Source organism: Monodelphis domestica, chromosome 2, assembly GCF_027887165.1.
Source record: "Monodelphis domestica isolate mMonDom1 chromosome 2, mMonDom1.pri, whole genome shotgun sequence".
Taxonomy (NCBI): domain Eukaryota; kingdom Metazoa; phylum Chordata; class Mammalia; order Didelphimorphia; family Didelphidae; genus Monodelphis; species Monodelphis domestica.
The window spans coordinates 237,325,320-237,341,953 of NC_077228.1; the positions used below are offsets into that span (position 1 = coordinate 237,325,320).

At 36.7% G+C, this 16,634-nt stretch overlaps 2 protein-coding genes across 6 annotated transcripts in view; one reads left to right on the plus strand and one right to left on the minus strand.

Annotated features, from left to right (window-relative positions):
* Positions 1–16,634, plus strand: part of CANT1 (calcium activated nucleotidase 1) — a 129,163-nt gene that overhangs the window by 17,330 nt on the left and 95,199 nt on the right. The gene's annotated exons all lie outside the window — the stretch shown is intronic.
* C1QTNF1 (C1q and TNF related 1) overlaps positions 694–16,634 on the minus strand; it is a 43,701-nt gene continuing 27,760 nt past the window's right edge. For all 5 annotated transcript variants that reach the window (XM_007482924.3, XM_016430738.2, XM_007482926.3 and 2 more), the window contains one exon: positions 694–16,609. In XM_007482924.3, coding sequence (XP_007482986.2) covers positions 16,059–16,609 — 551 coding nt within the window. In that variant the 3' untranslated portion in view covers positions 694–16,058. The remainder of the gene's footprint in view (positions 16,610–16,634) is intronic.

Consider the following 16,634-nt stretch of genomic DNA (forward strand, 5'->3'; position numbering starts at 1 on the left):
ACCAAATGATCGCATGGGAGATATACTCTAAGATATGATGTGCTGATGATGGATACTAGAAATGGGTTGCTGAGAGAGAGGTTGAATGTTCACCATTCCCCCTCATACACTGCTCTCTCTGAAAGTTCTACTTGACAAAGAGAACTGCTCTCAACAGATCCTATTAGTGCATCATTCAAACGCTCTCTCCTCTCACACTATTCCTTTCATGTTAAAACACCTACATAATTAGCAATCCTTAATGAAGTATTTAGTGCCTTCAGGTCTTTTTGTATCCTGAGGTTAGATTTGATGTCATTTGATCATTGGCATATCATGTGGTGATTCATTGAGGAAATGGAATTTCTCAATGACTCAAAGGAGGGAAGTGTAAAAAGATAAAAATTAACATTACCTCTGATTTCTACTGTATTGATTTTTATAATTGAGTTAGCGAGCCTGAACTCCCCTTACTCAGAATGCAGTTTTCCCTCCCAAGTCAGTTTAAAGGTATGGTTAATAGGGAATAATGTTTTATTACTCATGACCCCTTAAAGAAGATAAACTCCTCCCCAACCCCTAATTGCACAAAAACAGAAAAGGACAGAAGCCATTTCTTTTGGGGATTTGGGGGTCCAGGATAAGCCCTGGGCTGGTCTATTCCTTTCTCATTTATTTCCTTATTCTCTCTCTCTCTCTCTCTTAAATTCCTCATTGTATTATTAATTAAATTCTCTATAAAACCCAGTTGACTTGGGTACCTCATACTTTTTCCTTTCTTTTCCACTTTAGAAGGAGTTGAAGAGAAAGAAGAAATCACATCAATAATAGCCATTTATAATTGGAATAATTTGTTCCTGATCCCATCACCCATTACCAATCCCAAGTCCTGATCACTGATTTATATGCTATCTTTATTTTTAATCTCTTTTTTAACCTACTCTCCTCCCTGACTAACTTCCTTCTTACTCCTCCTCTTCCTCATTCCCTTTTCCTGCCTATTTTCCTATTGATTTTATTGTGTGCATGTGCATATGTTTGTCTGGTTCAGTTGAGAAAGAGTTTTATGAGAGAGTAGAGAGAATTGTTTTACCTTTCATTGCCTATACCAGTAAAATCAAAGGACCAATCCCTATCCATTATTTCTTGCTTTTTTTTATCCAGGATGACCTTTTTGTTTTGTTTTGTTTTCCCTTTGAGATTCTGCTTCTACTTTATGTGGAATTATTCTCTTCTAGGTTTACCTTTGGAACTTTCTTAATCTATAGTATATCTTTATCGTATTTAGAATTTTCTTTTTTTACTTATATTAACAGTTTCAAATCTTAGATTTGGATATAGTGTTTGGGCTATTACCCTTCTGTACTCTTGGACAGAGCAGTTAGGTTATGTAATGAAAAGAGTACTGGGCTTAGAATCAGTAAAACCATCTTCCTTGGCAAGTCACTTAACCCTGTTTCCCTCAGTTTCCTCATCTGTAAAATGAGCTGGAGAAGGAAATAGTAAACTATTCCAATATCTATGCCAAGAAAACCCCAAAATGGTGTCACAAAGAGTAAGACATGACTGAAACAATCAACAACTCTTGGACAGGTTAAACAGGCTGTATTTGATCCTGTATCTTTTGTAATCTGTTGTCATTGCTTCCTCCTTTCAGGATAGTATTTGGCCTCACCCTCTGCTTTGATCTCTGGCCTTCTTTTAGTTTCCTAGTGATCACTTCTGGTTCTGGCTTCAGCAGATCTCCATCTCCTCCTTGCACAATCCTCAGTTGTAAAAATTATAGCCTTTAGAAGCTACTTTTAGATGTTGAACAATTAGTGAAGGCTAGTGAGCCTTTAGTCTCCTTCAAGGTTCCATTGTCATAGGCACCCATTTACTGAATGATCTTCCAACATGAGTCTCAGAACACCAAGTTCATGGATGGGTCCTCTATCCCTCACTCAGTGACCTATGAGGACCAGCTCTTTCCTTGGCTTCTTTTTTGGCTGTTCAGGGTCCAAATGTAGCATCAGGTCTCCAGTTACTGGAGTTCTCACTTTCATGTGCCCCAGTTCAAAGGGCCAACTGATTTTAGGATTGTTTATGGGAGAGAGTGATGGCTTCCCTAGTATGTGGCCTTTGTCTCAGATTCTGCTAGCTTTGGGCAAAGTTACTAAAAGTTTTAGTGACTTCCCTGCTGTGACCTCCCTCAAATTTTCCATTGGCTTCTGGAATCTTTTTATATAGTTCTTAATGAACAGAATAGCTTTCTCTTTGGTTAATTTCAGTTCAGTTGGAGTTCATTTTCATACATTTTCTATAATCCATGTGGGACAGCTAGATTCCATAACCTTTAATGTTGCCATCTTAACTTATCCCATAAGTAAATTTAAACTGGCCACCCTTCTATTTAAAGCCAGGAGTCATATTTTCCTTTCTTAGTTCCTTTAAGCCCTCCCTATTTATGTTTTTATTAATGAAATAAATAATCCTATTCCTTGACAAAATTGGTAGCTTTTTCATCTAGGATGAAATGCATATTAGCCAACCTGTAAGACTACTGCTAATAAAAACTTAACTCTTGTTCTTTTGAATATATAAGAATGGGGTCAATTGATTTACTCAGTCCCAACTTACTTAAAATAAGTGATAAGATATCCTAATCATTCATTGTCCTTGGACTATATAAAGACTTTTTGATGTCATTTGATCACCTGTTCCAGTATTCTGAAAGATTTCATCATGCCCTGAAATTAAAGAGTTCCATGAAAAGTCAGAAAGGAGAAAGTGTTTCAGTAAAGGTAGGACAGAATTGTGTCAAAGAGAAATGTCAAAGAGGATCATTGGTTCTTCAGGTATCTCAGAGCAGAAAATTCATTCTGAGGAAAAATCCCCCCAAAAAAGGGGGAAAAGCTTAAGATAGAAATTACAGGCGTGTAGAGAAAAATAATACACAGAGACACAGAGTGAGTGGAATCAGTCAAAAGCCAAACTGATTCAAAGGCAGAGTAGCTTACAGGGTTTATTTAAATGTAAATGAATCAAAGAGATCTCAAACAAAAGGGTACAGCAAATGGCTTCTTCATATTTTGGTGGAGCTTTTACCAGTCCTGTGGGAAAGGAAGCTTATTGAAGATACCACTGCTTGTGGGGAGTTTCCTTCCTCCAGGAACTGTCTTAGATGTTTATCATGTATCTTTCCTGACTCTAGGGATTTCTATTCTACTTAATCAGATAACAGAGCAGACTGCCTGTCACCTTTTCATTGCATGAAGTTCAAAGCTTTGTGACATCTTTCAAAGGTTAAGGGAAGTTTAACTTCATAACCAGATAATTTCAACCCCAAGCTAATTTTTCTTATAGAAGGATTCACTATAAATCAATCATGTGAATTATTTAAAATATAGGCATAAGACTGCCCCAAGAACTCCTTGCTCATTGGAATCAGCTTTTGAATATGTTTATCATTCCCACGACTCAATGTGTCTAAACTTCTTCAACAAGTTGTGGTCCTTTAGAAAAAGGGACAGAGACAAAGAGAGAAAAAGAGAAAGCATTTATTAAGTACTAATATGTAGGAGCAGCTAGGTGACTCAGTGGGTAGAGAGCCAGGCCTAAGGTCCTAAAGGTTCAGGTTCTTCAGATACTTCCTGGCTATATGTGTGAATCTTGAAATTTCTCAGACTTGTGAATGTTAAAAATTTCCCCATTGGGGAATTATCCATTGGAACAATTCCCTACTGGGAACATTCCCCATTTGGACAGTGAGAACTCTACTTGGATCAGAAATGGGAGGACCTCTACTGGTACTTAGGACTACGTTAGGGGAGAAAAATTCCTTGCTGAACAATGAGAAATGCTTACACCCATACTTAAGCCATGCCTATTTTTAGAATTAATAAAATAGGGTGCTAAGTACCTATAAAGGTCAGGCAACTTGTGAATTTACAAGGAGCAAAGAGGTGAAAACTTATTCAGAAGTTTTTTCTGGTTCAAACTTACTAAAGGGGTTAGTCGACTCAGCTGTGAATTCAGAATGGGCTGTCCTTTGGAAAAATGTCTACTGTGATTGGTAGATGGAAGAACTTAGGGGAGGTGACATAGGAGAAAACCCCCTATATAAGAAAAAGGAATCTCTTGAGAGGGAGAGGATCTCTTGAGAAGGAAAGCTCTTGAGAGAGAGACTCGAAGGAGGGTCTCTTGAGAAAGAATCCCTTTTGAGGACAATCTCTTGGAGAGAGCTCTTGAGGTCAACCTCTTGAAGATGATCTCTTGAGAAGAAGTCCCTTGGGACTGACTCTGGCTGGAACTCCCTCTGGGGAAACTCTGTCCCCTTGAATCCTCGCTTGAACAGATCTTGTGGTGAGTGATTAAGAACTGACTGATCTCTCTCTTAAGACTCAGGTCTAGGCCATGTTGGCTTAAGGCCCTTCATACTTATTCCTTTCTTACTCTTTCTCTTTTTCTTTGATTCCTCATTGTATTATTAATTAAATTCTCTATAAAACCCAGTTGACTTGGGTATATTCATAATTGGGAATATTTCCCTGGCAACCACCTTATATTTGATTTAAAACAAGACACTGTAGTGAAAACACAATTTCTGCGGTCACAATTTACTCACCCACTCTTATATTTACTACAATTTATATCTTCCACTATTTAATCACTACAGTTTACAAACCTCAACCATTTTAATTATTACAGTTTATGGCATCTACTCTTTTAAATGCCACATATGACCCTGAGGAAGTCACTTAACCCCAGAGGTGACCTCGCCCTTAACACTCTTCTGCCTTGGAACTGATACTTGAAGGTAAGGGTTGCTGTTTGTTTTTTTAATGTGCTTACATCTGCCTGGAACTATACTAAGTATTCGGGATATAAATAAAAGTAAATAAGGTGATTCCTTCTCTCAAGCAAAGGTATAGAAAACACATAAAGGGAAGCTAAAAAGGTAAGGGGGAGAATAGAGTACAGGTAGCTTGATTGAAAATGTCCATGGGTCAAGTACTAAACAAGATGAGGCCAAAATTGGCCTATTCAAATCTGCAGTTTTTTGTTTGCTACTTGCATCTAGATTACTAGAAGGTAATACAAAATAAATAGTCCATTTATTATTCTGGGGTAGTTAGTAAGTATAAATCTCTAATTTGGCTGTACCCAAAGAGAATGTGTTCCATCCCCGCCCCCCCACTATAACTGATTTATGATCTTTTTGTCTGACCCTTCTTATCTATGAAGTGCCCTACCACTGGCCAAAGGTTCTCCCCAGTTGGAATTCCTACAAGTTGAAGCTCTCTTTAACAAAATAATCTGTGAGCTAGGAAAGGAGGACTTTGACTTTCCCCAAAATTGGACCTGATAAGAGGTGGAAGTGGCATTTCTACCTTGATATAATATAATAGCTTCTTCTTGTCTTCTCCATGTACCCATGAAGAGAAAATCTTCCTCTTTGTTTCTCATTTCTGATCATTAATTAATTGAAAATTAACCCTGGGCCTAGGGAACCTTTCCTGGAAGTAAATGATGTGACTGCAAAATTGGAGAATCCTCATATTATGCTCCTTTGCCTAATTCATGCATTTGTGAGAGGGACATGTATGTCTGCATAAGTTTCAAAATTCTAGTATTTATATGTTTTCAGTAAGTTCCTATTCTCCTTAGGAGAACTCCAGTATCTAAACAGTTCATTTTTCTCTCACAATTTTAATTTTTCTGGACTAGTAGAATTAGCAGACAATATCTTCTAAAAGTAAAACTGATTTCTAAAATCCAGAGAGTAAACTTAAAGTGTAGCTGAAAGATGAAAAGGAGAAATTTGTTGTTCAAACACATCTTTCTAGACATCTTAGGTAGATCAACCTAAGGTGCATAGCTTCACCAGAACAAGAAAATAAACTCCAAAATAAATTTAAAGGTGTTTGTTTTTTTTGAGAGAAAGCTTAATCTAAAAACAAAATTCTGACAGAATAAAATTTTAATCCCGAAGAGAAGCCTCAAAAACTGGTGTGGATCTCAGGAGAGAAATGCTGGGTTAGCAAATTTGCCAATAAAAATATCTGGATTGTCTTTTTTATAAATACTTGTATGCATTCTGTTACCAGTTCTGTAAGAATGTTAAAGAACATTTAGCTTAGGTATAGTCAATTTTGGAAAGGGCAAAGTAGTATTTACTGAGCTCAAATTTAAGCAGTAATATGATTTTTTTCTTTCTGTTTTGAGCTGGCCATTCAGAACAGTGTGTGTGTTGGGAATGGGGAGGAATGAAAACTAAATATTAAATGCCTCCATATTCCTTCAAGAATTATTTCAAATCATACCTGTTTGTATACAAAGAGGAAAATGGTAGAGCTTCAAACAAATTACATAGTTGTATTTTTATTATTCAGTCATTGTTAGTGAATGATTCTTCACGACCCTTTGTAGGGTTTTCTTGGCAATGGTTTGCCATTTCCTTCTCCAGCTCATTTTATAGAGAAAACTGAAGCAAAAGGACTTTTAAATGACTTGCCCAGGTCATAGTAAGTGTCTGAGGGCAGATTTGAACTCAGGAAGATGAGTCTTTCTGACAATAGGCCTGGCATTCTATCCACTTCACACTACCTAGCTTCCATTAAGTAGTTGTAACCAGTGTTAAAGAAATGGGAATAATATTTCTCTTAGTTGTAGATGGTTATTTTGGGAATTAAGAATTTGAATATTTGTTGTCAGCCTCTATGGATTAAGTCCTATGAAGGAAGATTGCTTTTATTTCTTCTTTGATGCTTGTCTATTACTCTCTGACCTACTCATCATGCAATCCTCTATGAACTAGCATTTTCTTAATGTAACTGAGATGTTTTACATTTAAAACATTTTGTGCTTTGATGCCTAGAGATATGTCTGTAAAATGCAAATTATATGTGACATGAACATTTTTGAATGTTTTAAATGAAAACACTTCATGTATAACTTTGAAATTAGAAATGGGCTGTGACAAGCAATAGGCTAGAATAATTTATAACCTTAGTATTACATAAAAGTTGTTTATCTAGAACCAAACCAGAGAGATAAGAAAACACTAGCAATGCCCACTCCATCACTTGTAGCTCTTCAAAGAAAATGTTTTTTTAGCTTTGAGAATTTATACAAATAACATATGTGGGGGGCAGCTGGGTGGCTCAGTTGATTAAGAACCAGGACTAGAGACTGGAGGTCCTAGGTTCAAGTCTGGCCTCAGATACTTCCTAGCTGTGTGACCCTGGGCAAGTCACTTGACCCCCATTGCCTAGCCCTTACCACTCTTCTGCCTTGGAACCAATACTGAGTATTGATTCTAAGATGGAAGGTAAGGGTTAAAAAAAAACAGCAAATAACATATGTGCAAAGTTCCTGAAAACCCTTAAGACATTATTAAAAAAACAACAACAAAGAATTCTCTATAAAAAAAAGTGCCCTTTCATTTTGGAAAATGATTATTTAATATTTACACATGCATAGCCTTGGTGAATTACTGATAATCCTGAAAAGATAACAGTGTCTGTAAGAATGGTCATAGAGACAAGAAACCTTTTTGTGAATTTTTACCTGAGAACATGGATCATGACAAGTATAAATTAATTTGAAATTTCAATTTAATATCTCTTATAAAATGATATAAGGTTTTAAAATTTTTATATATCTAAATATGAACCTACTCGAACAATTCCTCACCAGATAGAGAAACCAAGATAGCTTTGCCTTTTCATCAGACTGGATCAGAATGGCAGGAAAGATTATTTGTCATTTAAAGGATATCTTTATAATAATGCAGCTCACAAGAATAGGGAATATTTAGAACAGGAACTGTGAAAAGACTGATAATACGGTGTACGTGAGAAGGTTTGTGATGTCACTTTGCACACATGTAGTTAATGGTTTTTCCTATTCAAAGTATCTATATTTCTACCTCCAATAAGTCTATCACTGCTTTCCCCATTTATTGTACTTTTAGAATTGTGCATGAATATGAGAAACTATGAAAAAGTGAACTCATTTCCTATAACCCATTGAAAATTGAGAGTTTAATTCAGGTGTAATAAACTTAACTCATCAGAAATATTTAAGACAAAAACTCAATTATATAACTAGTAGATTGTATTTATTGCCTTATTTAGTTTTAAACTTATATATTAAACTGTAATGTAATAAATATATGGAACTCTAGTTAGCCTGCCATTGTGCTATCAAAATGTGAAATATAATCTGCTATCTGAACTCTACAGAAACAAATTGCCCTTTAGTTGAAGGCAGAGAAACTAAATGGTTTTAAAAAATTATTATTCTAGGGTAACCAGAAGGTGTCACTGTGGAACAAAGTTGCCTGAAAACAATCATTCTTTTATTCCTTTCCCCAACAGAAAAAAGAGGAAGGAGCTGATCCTTTCCAAACCACACCTTTCTCTTCCCATTAGGCTTCCAGGGGCAGTCTAATTCTTTTGGATCTCATTTTATTCCCCACTCACTCCTTTTCCAGTGAGAGTCTAAAGTTTTGCCTTATGAACCTCAAATTTGAGTAGCTACACCTCATAAAGCAATTGAGCTCACTTTCTGGTCCAGGAACAAAAAACCTTGGTTCTCCTTTGATCCTTTCTCTGCTAGGTCAGGGAGTTTATTATATAAGACAAAAAGTTATTAATAAAATAACAACTCGGAGCCCCAAACTGTTTAATTTCAGGCAGAGGTTTAGACTGCTGACTCATTTAAATTTTATGGGTTTTTTTTTTTTTCTGCTAACCTCTGGTTTCCTTTATTGTCCTTTGTTCAACATAGACTAAGTTCAGAAATATGCAATACATAGAATTTGTTATTGAGTATGGACTTTCATATAAAGCAAATTATCAGGATAAAGAAACAGCTTAAGCAATTAGTAGGAAAGATCATATATAAACATTTGTTAGTAAACAGGTACAAAGGAGAATTTAGGAAAAATAAAGTTTTTCAGAGCTTTCTACAATTCTTCAAGTGGTGATTATAAGCTGCAAGCAACATCAGTCTGAATCAGTTCAAAGACACATGCAGGGACATGAAAGTCCTTTGCAATTGCATCCTCAGCTGTCATAAATTCTTCTCTCTGCCATAGCTCAGCTCTCTCTTCTTGCTCCCCTATGACCCATCATGCTCCCCCTCTGCTGCCAACTCCTTGACTCTCTCTCAGTTTAATCACAGACTGTCTATCAAATCATCTTCCAAATGACTTCAGGCTCACTTTATCACCTGCCTGTCACAGGCCATCTACTCTTTTCAGAACTCTCAGGACAAGACTGATCTGCCTACCTTTACCTTTCCACCACCAGATCACAGTAATTTAGTTTCTCTCAGAGCTATACATATATATACACAGAGAGATATAGAAATTGTTGCCATTAACTTCATCCCTGACCAACCTGAGAGTATTCAGAATTTTAAAAAGCGTATTTGAAAAAAAGTAACCTAACTTTATGAAGATGTGGAAAGGCTTTTAGACCTTGCCTTATTTCTATTTTAGGATTATTTTTTCTTTTTGTGTATGTGGTTTCTCTATTGAACAATGTTACCTTTTCTCTATAACAAGAAAAAAAATAGATAGCTTTGCTATAGTTGTTTAATAAAAAGAACTTGAGAAAACAAATAAGTAACCTAGTACATGTGAAGGTTTTTTTAAAAAAAATCTTTGTTTTAGCCTCTTATAATATTTATAACATTTGTAATATCAGGCTTTCTAGGACATCCAGTTTGCTCACATGTATTTTTGAGGCCTTCAAATGGAGGATTATTGGTTATAAATTATTAATCACTGATGGTCAATTTCGGATTATTAATTTTGGGTTACTACTGAATCTTTGGGTAATAACTTCATAATTATTAGATGTTTATCTTTCCTTATAGGTTTATTTTCCTAATGCTACATTGTAAATTGTAAACTTGACATTCTTCAAATTCTCTTGAATTATCTGCTAGTCACACAATGTTGAGAAATAGGGTAGAAATAATTAAATGGCAGATTACCTTTACACTTAAATTTCTGGCTGCTAAAAGACATTGATATTATGTGTTAAAGACTTTTATTTCCAAGTTTAAAATGTCCATGCCAGTTGAAGAAAGGAATCTTCCACACTTTGGAGCTTTTTGGAAAAAGAACTCATTATTGCCTCAAGCTACCAAAATATTGCTAAATTGTGTGACCTTCCACCTTGGATCCACAATTCTCACTTAAAAGATTCAATTCTCTCTAGAGGTTAACATTAATACATAAAAGCAGAATGCTTATTTATAGTAACTTTTTCCCAATGTGAGAAGACAAAAAAAAATACAGACCTGACAGTCTCAAAGTCATCAAAAACATTTTTGCTAATCTTAGCAGGTCTTTTTCTGGTTTTGAGTGAGCACCTATCACTTCTTTGTGAGATCTCATAGTCATTATTTTATTTTTCTAATTTAAAAATAAATATTAAAATTTACTTTTATAATTATGTTTAAAAAAATTTTAAACAACATGAAATCCTTGAGGATAGACTTTGTATTTTCTATTTATGTGTTCCCTTAGGAATCCTAACACACCTGAATGAATGTTGAATTTTTTATAAATGTTAATTTTAATTAATTATATTTTATTTGAAATATTATTAATGCTAAGCTTTATCTAATATGAATATAGGGTAATGTTAGTTGCACCAAAGGAAAATATTTTAAAGCATTTATAACACTTGATGAGATCTTTTGGTACAAAAGTTGTTTTCGATATTATGTTGTAACAATCCAAACAATCCCAAGGTCTTCCTCAACTTTATGGCATTATTTCTATTTCCCATCATCTTTCAGATATTATTAACAGTGGTTCAGTGATCATATCTACAAGTTTTTTCAAAACTCAAGAATATAGGTCCAAGTGACTTGGATTTATCACAGGCAACTAAGTGCTCTCTTACTTTCTCCCTACTCTCTTGGAGACTCTCTTAGCCACTTTTGTTCTTTCATTTACTTGTCAGAGAAAACAGTAACAAAATATTAATTTAGCAGTTCTTTCTGGACTGTTTTCAGTTATCATCATCCTATCTACCCCAAGCACAAGTCCTATCCTTTTTTGATCCTTTCATTTCTCCCAGTATTACTTGAAGAAAAAAAAAAACACTTTTATTTGTTGTCCTTAAATTCCCTTACCAACCCTCAGCTTGTTCTGAGCTTTAGCTCTCCTGACACTATTTTTATAGGACCATCCCACATTCTTATAATCATCCTCTTACTTGGCTTTGCTTTAATCTTCTGTACATTTCTCTTTAAAATCTAAGTTGATTTGTGAGTAGGTATATCCACAGACTTATTCTTCTTTGATATTTTCTAATTTTTTCCTCTTCATTGAAATTATTTCCACTTATGTCTTCAGAATTTTAATCTTGAATAATGCCCTCCTGGGCTGATTTCTCCTTGTAGTTCATTGAAATTCTATTTTATACTTCTTTTGAAGTCTAATTTCCCAAAATCTAGGGTTTCACCTAGAATTTCCTCTTTTGTATCACTGACTCTAAGAGGGAATGGTTACTTCTCCCTAGAATTCCTGCCATTTTCACACTGCCCCCCCAATCAGTTCTTCTACTTCTTAATAAAAATCAGATCCAATACAAAATATCCCCTTGTTGGTTCCTCTTTTGTTTTATTCTTTTTAAGGATAAAATAATCATTAAAGCAAGTCAAAGTGTGTTAGCTGCTCTGCTTTTAGCAGATATTTGGATGATTGAAGTGTCCTGATCCTAGCAGAATCACTGAAATTATGGAATAAATTTTACTTCTTTGGCATTCTGTTACTCAGACTTTAGTAGTAAAAAGCAATGTGCCCTGTTTTTTGTTTATTTTTTGAAAGATCATCTTCAGGCAAAGATTGATCATACCCAATCAACCATAGGCAGGAATTTAACATTTTGTTCCAGCTTCCACTGGTATAGAATAGCATACTTTAGTAAAACTAACTTACCATGAACATCACTATATATTTCTAGTGATGCCACCGACCCCATACCTTTATGGTAAGACTAGAGTCACCAGGAAAGTTCTTCAACCCCAACTAGTATTATTTCTTACAATGTTATCCAAAGACAGTGTGTAATGTTCAATAAACTTGGACTCAGACAACTTTAAATTTAAGTACCCAAATTTGTAATTTATAAGCTATTCAACCCTTAAGAAGTCATTTAGCTTCTCTGGGATTTTGTTCCTCATCTATAAAATGGTGATAATAATCCTTACCCTACTCACCTCTTGGGATTGTGATAAGAAGCGAATGAAATGTAATAAAAGCGAATGTTATGCTGTGAGCATAACATAGCTTTATACATGTAAATTGTTATTAACCTAAGAGATTCATTCTTTCAATTGGGGAGACAGGATGGTGTAGTAGAAAGAATAATGTATTTGTAGTTAGGGAATCTGAATTCAAATTCTGCCTCTGCCTCTGCCCTCTTACTACAAGTGCCCTTGGATAATCTGTAAAATCAAGATTGGGGAATAGAACCTCAAGTTTTTAGCCCTAAATTTATAGTTCTGTGAGGAAGGAATTAGAATCTTCCAAGAGTCCTTTATTAAAATACACTGACCATACATTATTTTTCACTCTGCCAGGCCACCGAAACATGTGGGAGGCATGGTGTAGAAGAACCATATTATATAATCTGTCACTGTCACAACCAGTTCATCAGAGAGAGAACTGACATATAGAGCTATTATCAGCTATTAACCCTGAGTAGAAGAAATACTTTATTCATCTTCATATTCTTTGCTGTGCCTGCAATGTAGGAGGCACTCAAATATTTGTTCTGATTTTCTAAAAAAATCATATATTAAGCAGTTAGTACATGTAAGGTATGATGCTAGGTGCTAAGGATACAAGCATAAAGAGACATAGTCCTTGCCTTCAAAGAACTTAGTAGGGAGAAGGAAGAATGTTGCTTAATGAATGGTTTTTGGTTCAGTTCAGCAAACATCCAACGATTCAATAAGATCCTTTCTAGGAACAACTAAGTGAGAGTGTATGGGAATGGAATGTGTCCCAGAAAAGTTGATTTTGGAGGGGGAGAGAAGGGCAAAAGATAAATCCAGAGTTCAGAGCACCATAGTAGGATCCATGGGTAGTCAGGGAGCAGTTGGGGTACAGAGGTACAGGAGCAAGACATAAAATAGGAGAGGGACACTAAAAGGAGGTGTGATGGTTCTTGGCCTACTCCACATATTAGCCAAGGGCCAATCTAGGGTTTAGCATTTTCTTCTTGAGAATATCTCCATCCCTAGAGAAAGGGTGGAAGGCAGGCACATAGACAAAGCCTGACTCACTTCTTTGGAAAAAAAGAAGTGGCAGTCTTCCCCATGACCTGATTCCAGCTAAGTGTAAACAAATGGCATGCTCCTAGACCCAGTGGCTTTTAATCAGAGGAGGAAAAGAACAGGTGTCCACCAGCACTGGAGAGCAGGATCACAGCTGTCTGTCCATGCCACAGCTTCAGGGGTGTGTGTAATAGCAGCCTACCTACTCACTGGCAATAGGCAGAGTTTTAAAACAAAACAAAACAAACAAACAAACAAAAAAAAACAGCTGTTGGCCAACCTGCTGGCGCCAGAGGAAATAAGGCAGCTTCTTCACAAACTGTTGGCAATAGGGATAAAGGACAGCTGGATACTTATCCTCTTTGGCAAAGGGCAGAGAGAAAGAAAATACAAAGAGCAGCTGCACCACTCAGATTTGGCACTCTGGTGACTTTCAATGGCAAGAAGCCGCCCTCATTAATCCAACAAAGCAGGGCACAGACTAGGGACACACTGTGCCCAGAGTATCTCCTTCCAGGTTATTCGAGATGAAGGTCTGGTCCTCTTTTAATGGTAGCTGCTCTTTCCAAAGATGAGAGACCAGAAAAACTACATAATGGACCAGTGGAGTCACATATGCACCCTTATCATGGGCTTCTCTAAATTTATCGGGTCAGTCAGCTGCCCAGAAGTGCCTTATCCTGGTTAAGTTCATGAAACTGATCTCTTAACTTGATCTTAGAACTGATCTTATAGAGATGAAGAGAGGCCTAAGTCACTGCCATTCTCTCTCCATTCAAAAGGCTGGAATGCAAGAAAGCCAGGCCTGAAGACACAAATAATTCAGTTTAGAAGTTCTATTTGCTCAGGGAAAAAAAAAAAAACCTTCCCAATAATAAATTATATTTTTAAAATAGCTTTTATCACTAAGAAACCATGTATGGATTTCTCTGCTCTCAAGCCATTTTGAGAAAAAAATTTAAAAGTATGCTTTTCAAAATAGATAAGAAAGCCTAATGACCCTGACCTCCAGGACCCAGTGCTGACACCAGGAGAGCACAGAGGTCAAAATATAGCCAGAGTTTAAGGTCAGAAGTTCAGGGTGAAGAGAAGGAATGCTCATCCTCCAGAATATTAGCTAAGGATTGACCTAGGGGCTCTGGTAGGTCAAGATGAGTGGAGTGCATAACCTAACTACAAAGATTTACCATTCAATGAAGATTCAACACAGGTGTTATCAGTTAGCCAGAATAAAGCAACACTAACTTTAATCTTCAGCCCAGTCCTCTTCCTGGTGCCTTACAAAGGTCCACTTTGTATAATGGGGTTGAAACTGGTATGAAAGGAAAATTCTGATGATTTAATGGCCAAAGAGATCTCCCCTCTTTTCCAAAACACCTAGCCCTGGTATTTACCCACATTACTTTTGACTTCATGTGATATTCTGTCTTGTCCAATGCTTAATGAGAAAAATCGCTGAACACAGAAATCCCACTTCCCTTTCCACCCATTTCAGAGCACCAAGGAAGAAAGCATAAATAAGCACAATATTTCCTGCACTCATGTTTGTCTCGGATCCACAGCAATGATAAGATTGAAAGAGGAACCTAGGGAACAATTGTTATGAGTAAGGGTGAAACTTAGTAGTTCCTGCTTGATAGCTCAATCAAATTAGCTTCCAGGTTCCTGAGACATAGCTGATAAGTATATAGAGGGGCTGTCTTATGCTGAGTCATTGCCATAAACATCCACAACTTATAGCATAAGAAGGATGAGGAATCCAACAGGAAACAATAGAACCTGTGGACTTATCTCTGAAAAAGACTAAACAACTAGGAAGAGAGCTAAAATGACCTGAGCTGTTCCTTTTTTAAAATCAGTTCCTAAACTCATCAGATCCTAGTATAAACAATAACAGAAATCAGACTTCAGGTTGGAAGGAACTGTGAATGTAAAGAGGAGGAAAGTCAAACTCTGCTTGGATCTTTTAATAACAAACTATGCTATAGAGGACTTGGTGAAGGGATAGCTGCCATCATTTGGAAACCAATTGTTCCAGTTGAGCAGGCAGCATCTGAAGGACTCACCCATCTACAAATACCTCACAGCAGACAGGGTTACTGGGCTCTCTGGACATGGCCTTTATACCAACAGTTAATCCAATTGATTGATGATTGATGAGGAGGTCTTGACAAGGGAGGGAGTGGGAATATGATTTATTCATATAACTGACTTAACAACTCTTTGTCCAGCTTTCCTGTAGTCCAACCACCACCAATCTTGGGAGCTGTACAGAATTTCTCTGGAACTATATGCTAAAACCAACTTTCTCAGGGAAAACTTCATTGAGTAGGAAGACAAAAAGATTCTCTCTTATTTTCCATGATTTACTTTGCTCTATTTAGTAACCCTGTGCATGTCTGCTAATTAGTTCCAGTAATGGGAGTGGAAATTATCTTTTCTGGGAAACCCAGCTATATTACTAGGTTATCAAAGGATTAGTATTCTGCTGGAGGCAAGACGTGCCCAGTCCTTCATTCTCACATGTTCCCCTCCCTGATAATTTCATATGTTGTCTACAGTTGCACAAAAGGGCATTGCAAAATGTAAGAATGGATAGTATTTTTCATTTAATGAGAATCCTGTGGAATGCAGATGGAATGGAGGCAGTAATCTAAGGAGGAGAGTGGCATTTCAGGAGGGTTTCATCCTGTAGCTTGGATATCAAGGAGAGGAAAAGCTGGCCATGAAAAGATTAAAAGACTGTAGTTAGCCTCTGTGGCCAGGAAAGAGGCTGATGAGCTGGCTTATGGCTCAGCATTGTGTTTGATCAGATACCCATTAAAGGTGATGTAGGTGTCAAACTCATCACTGAAGATGGCATTCTCTCGCTCTCCCTTGAAGAGCCGTACCCACACCTCATCCTGTTCCTGAAGCTCCAACATCAGGCTCTGGCTCTGCATGATGCTTCGGTCGCTCACCTGGGCATATAGTATCACCACTTCAGCATCATTCTTCATGATATGGAGATAAGTTTCCTTCTGGTTCCAGGTGTGCACATTGAGGCTAAAGAAGTAGATGCCAGGCACGTAGCAGTAGAATTTACCTGTGAACATGTTGAAGTGACTGTAGAGGTTGACAAATTCCATGTCAAAAATCAGCGTCTGGTAGTAATCATTGCTGTGCAAGGGCTTCTTCCGTCCCACTGAGAAGGCAGCATAGTGGTTCTTACATCGGTCTCCAGGAGCCCCCATTGTGCCCTTCTGTCCCTTTGGTCCAACTTGACCTCTGGCACCTATTGAACCTGTTTTGCCAAATTTTCCTTGGAGACCTCTCTCTCCTCTATCACCCTTTTCACCTAAAAGGGATATAAAAAAACATGT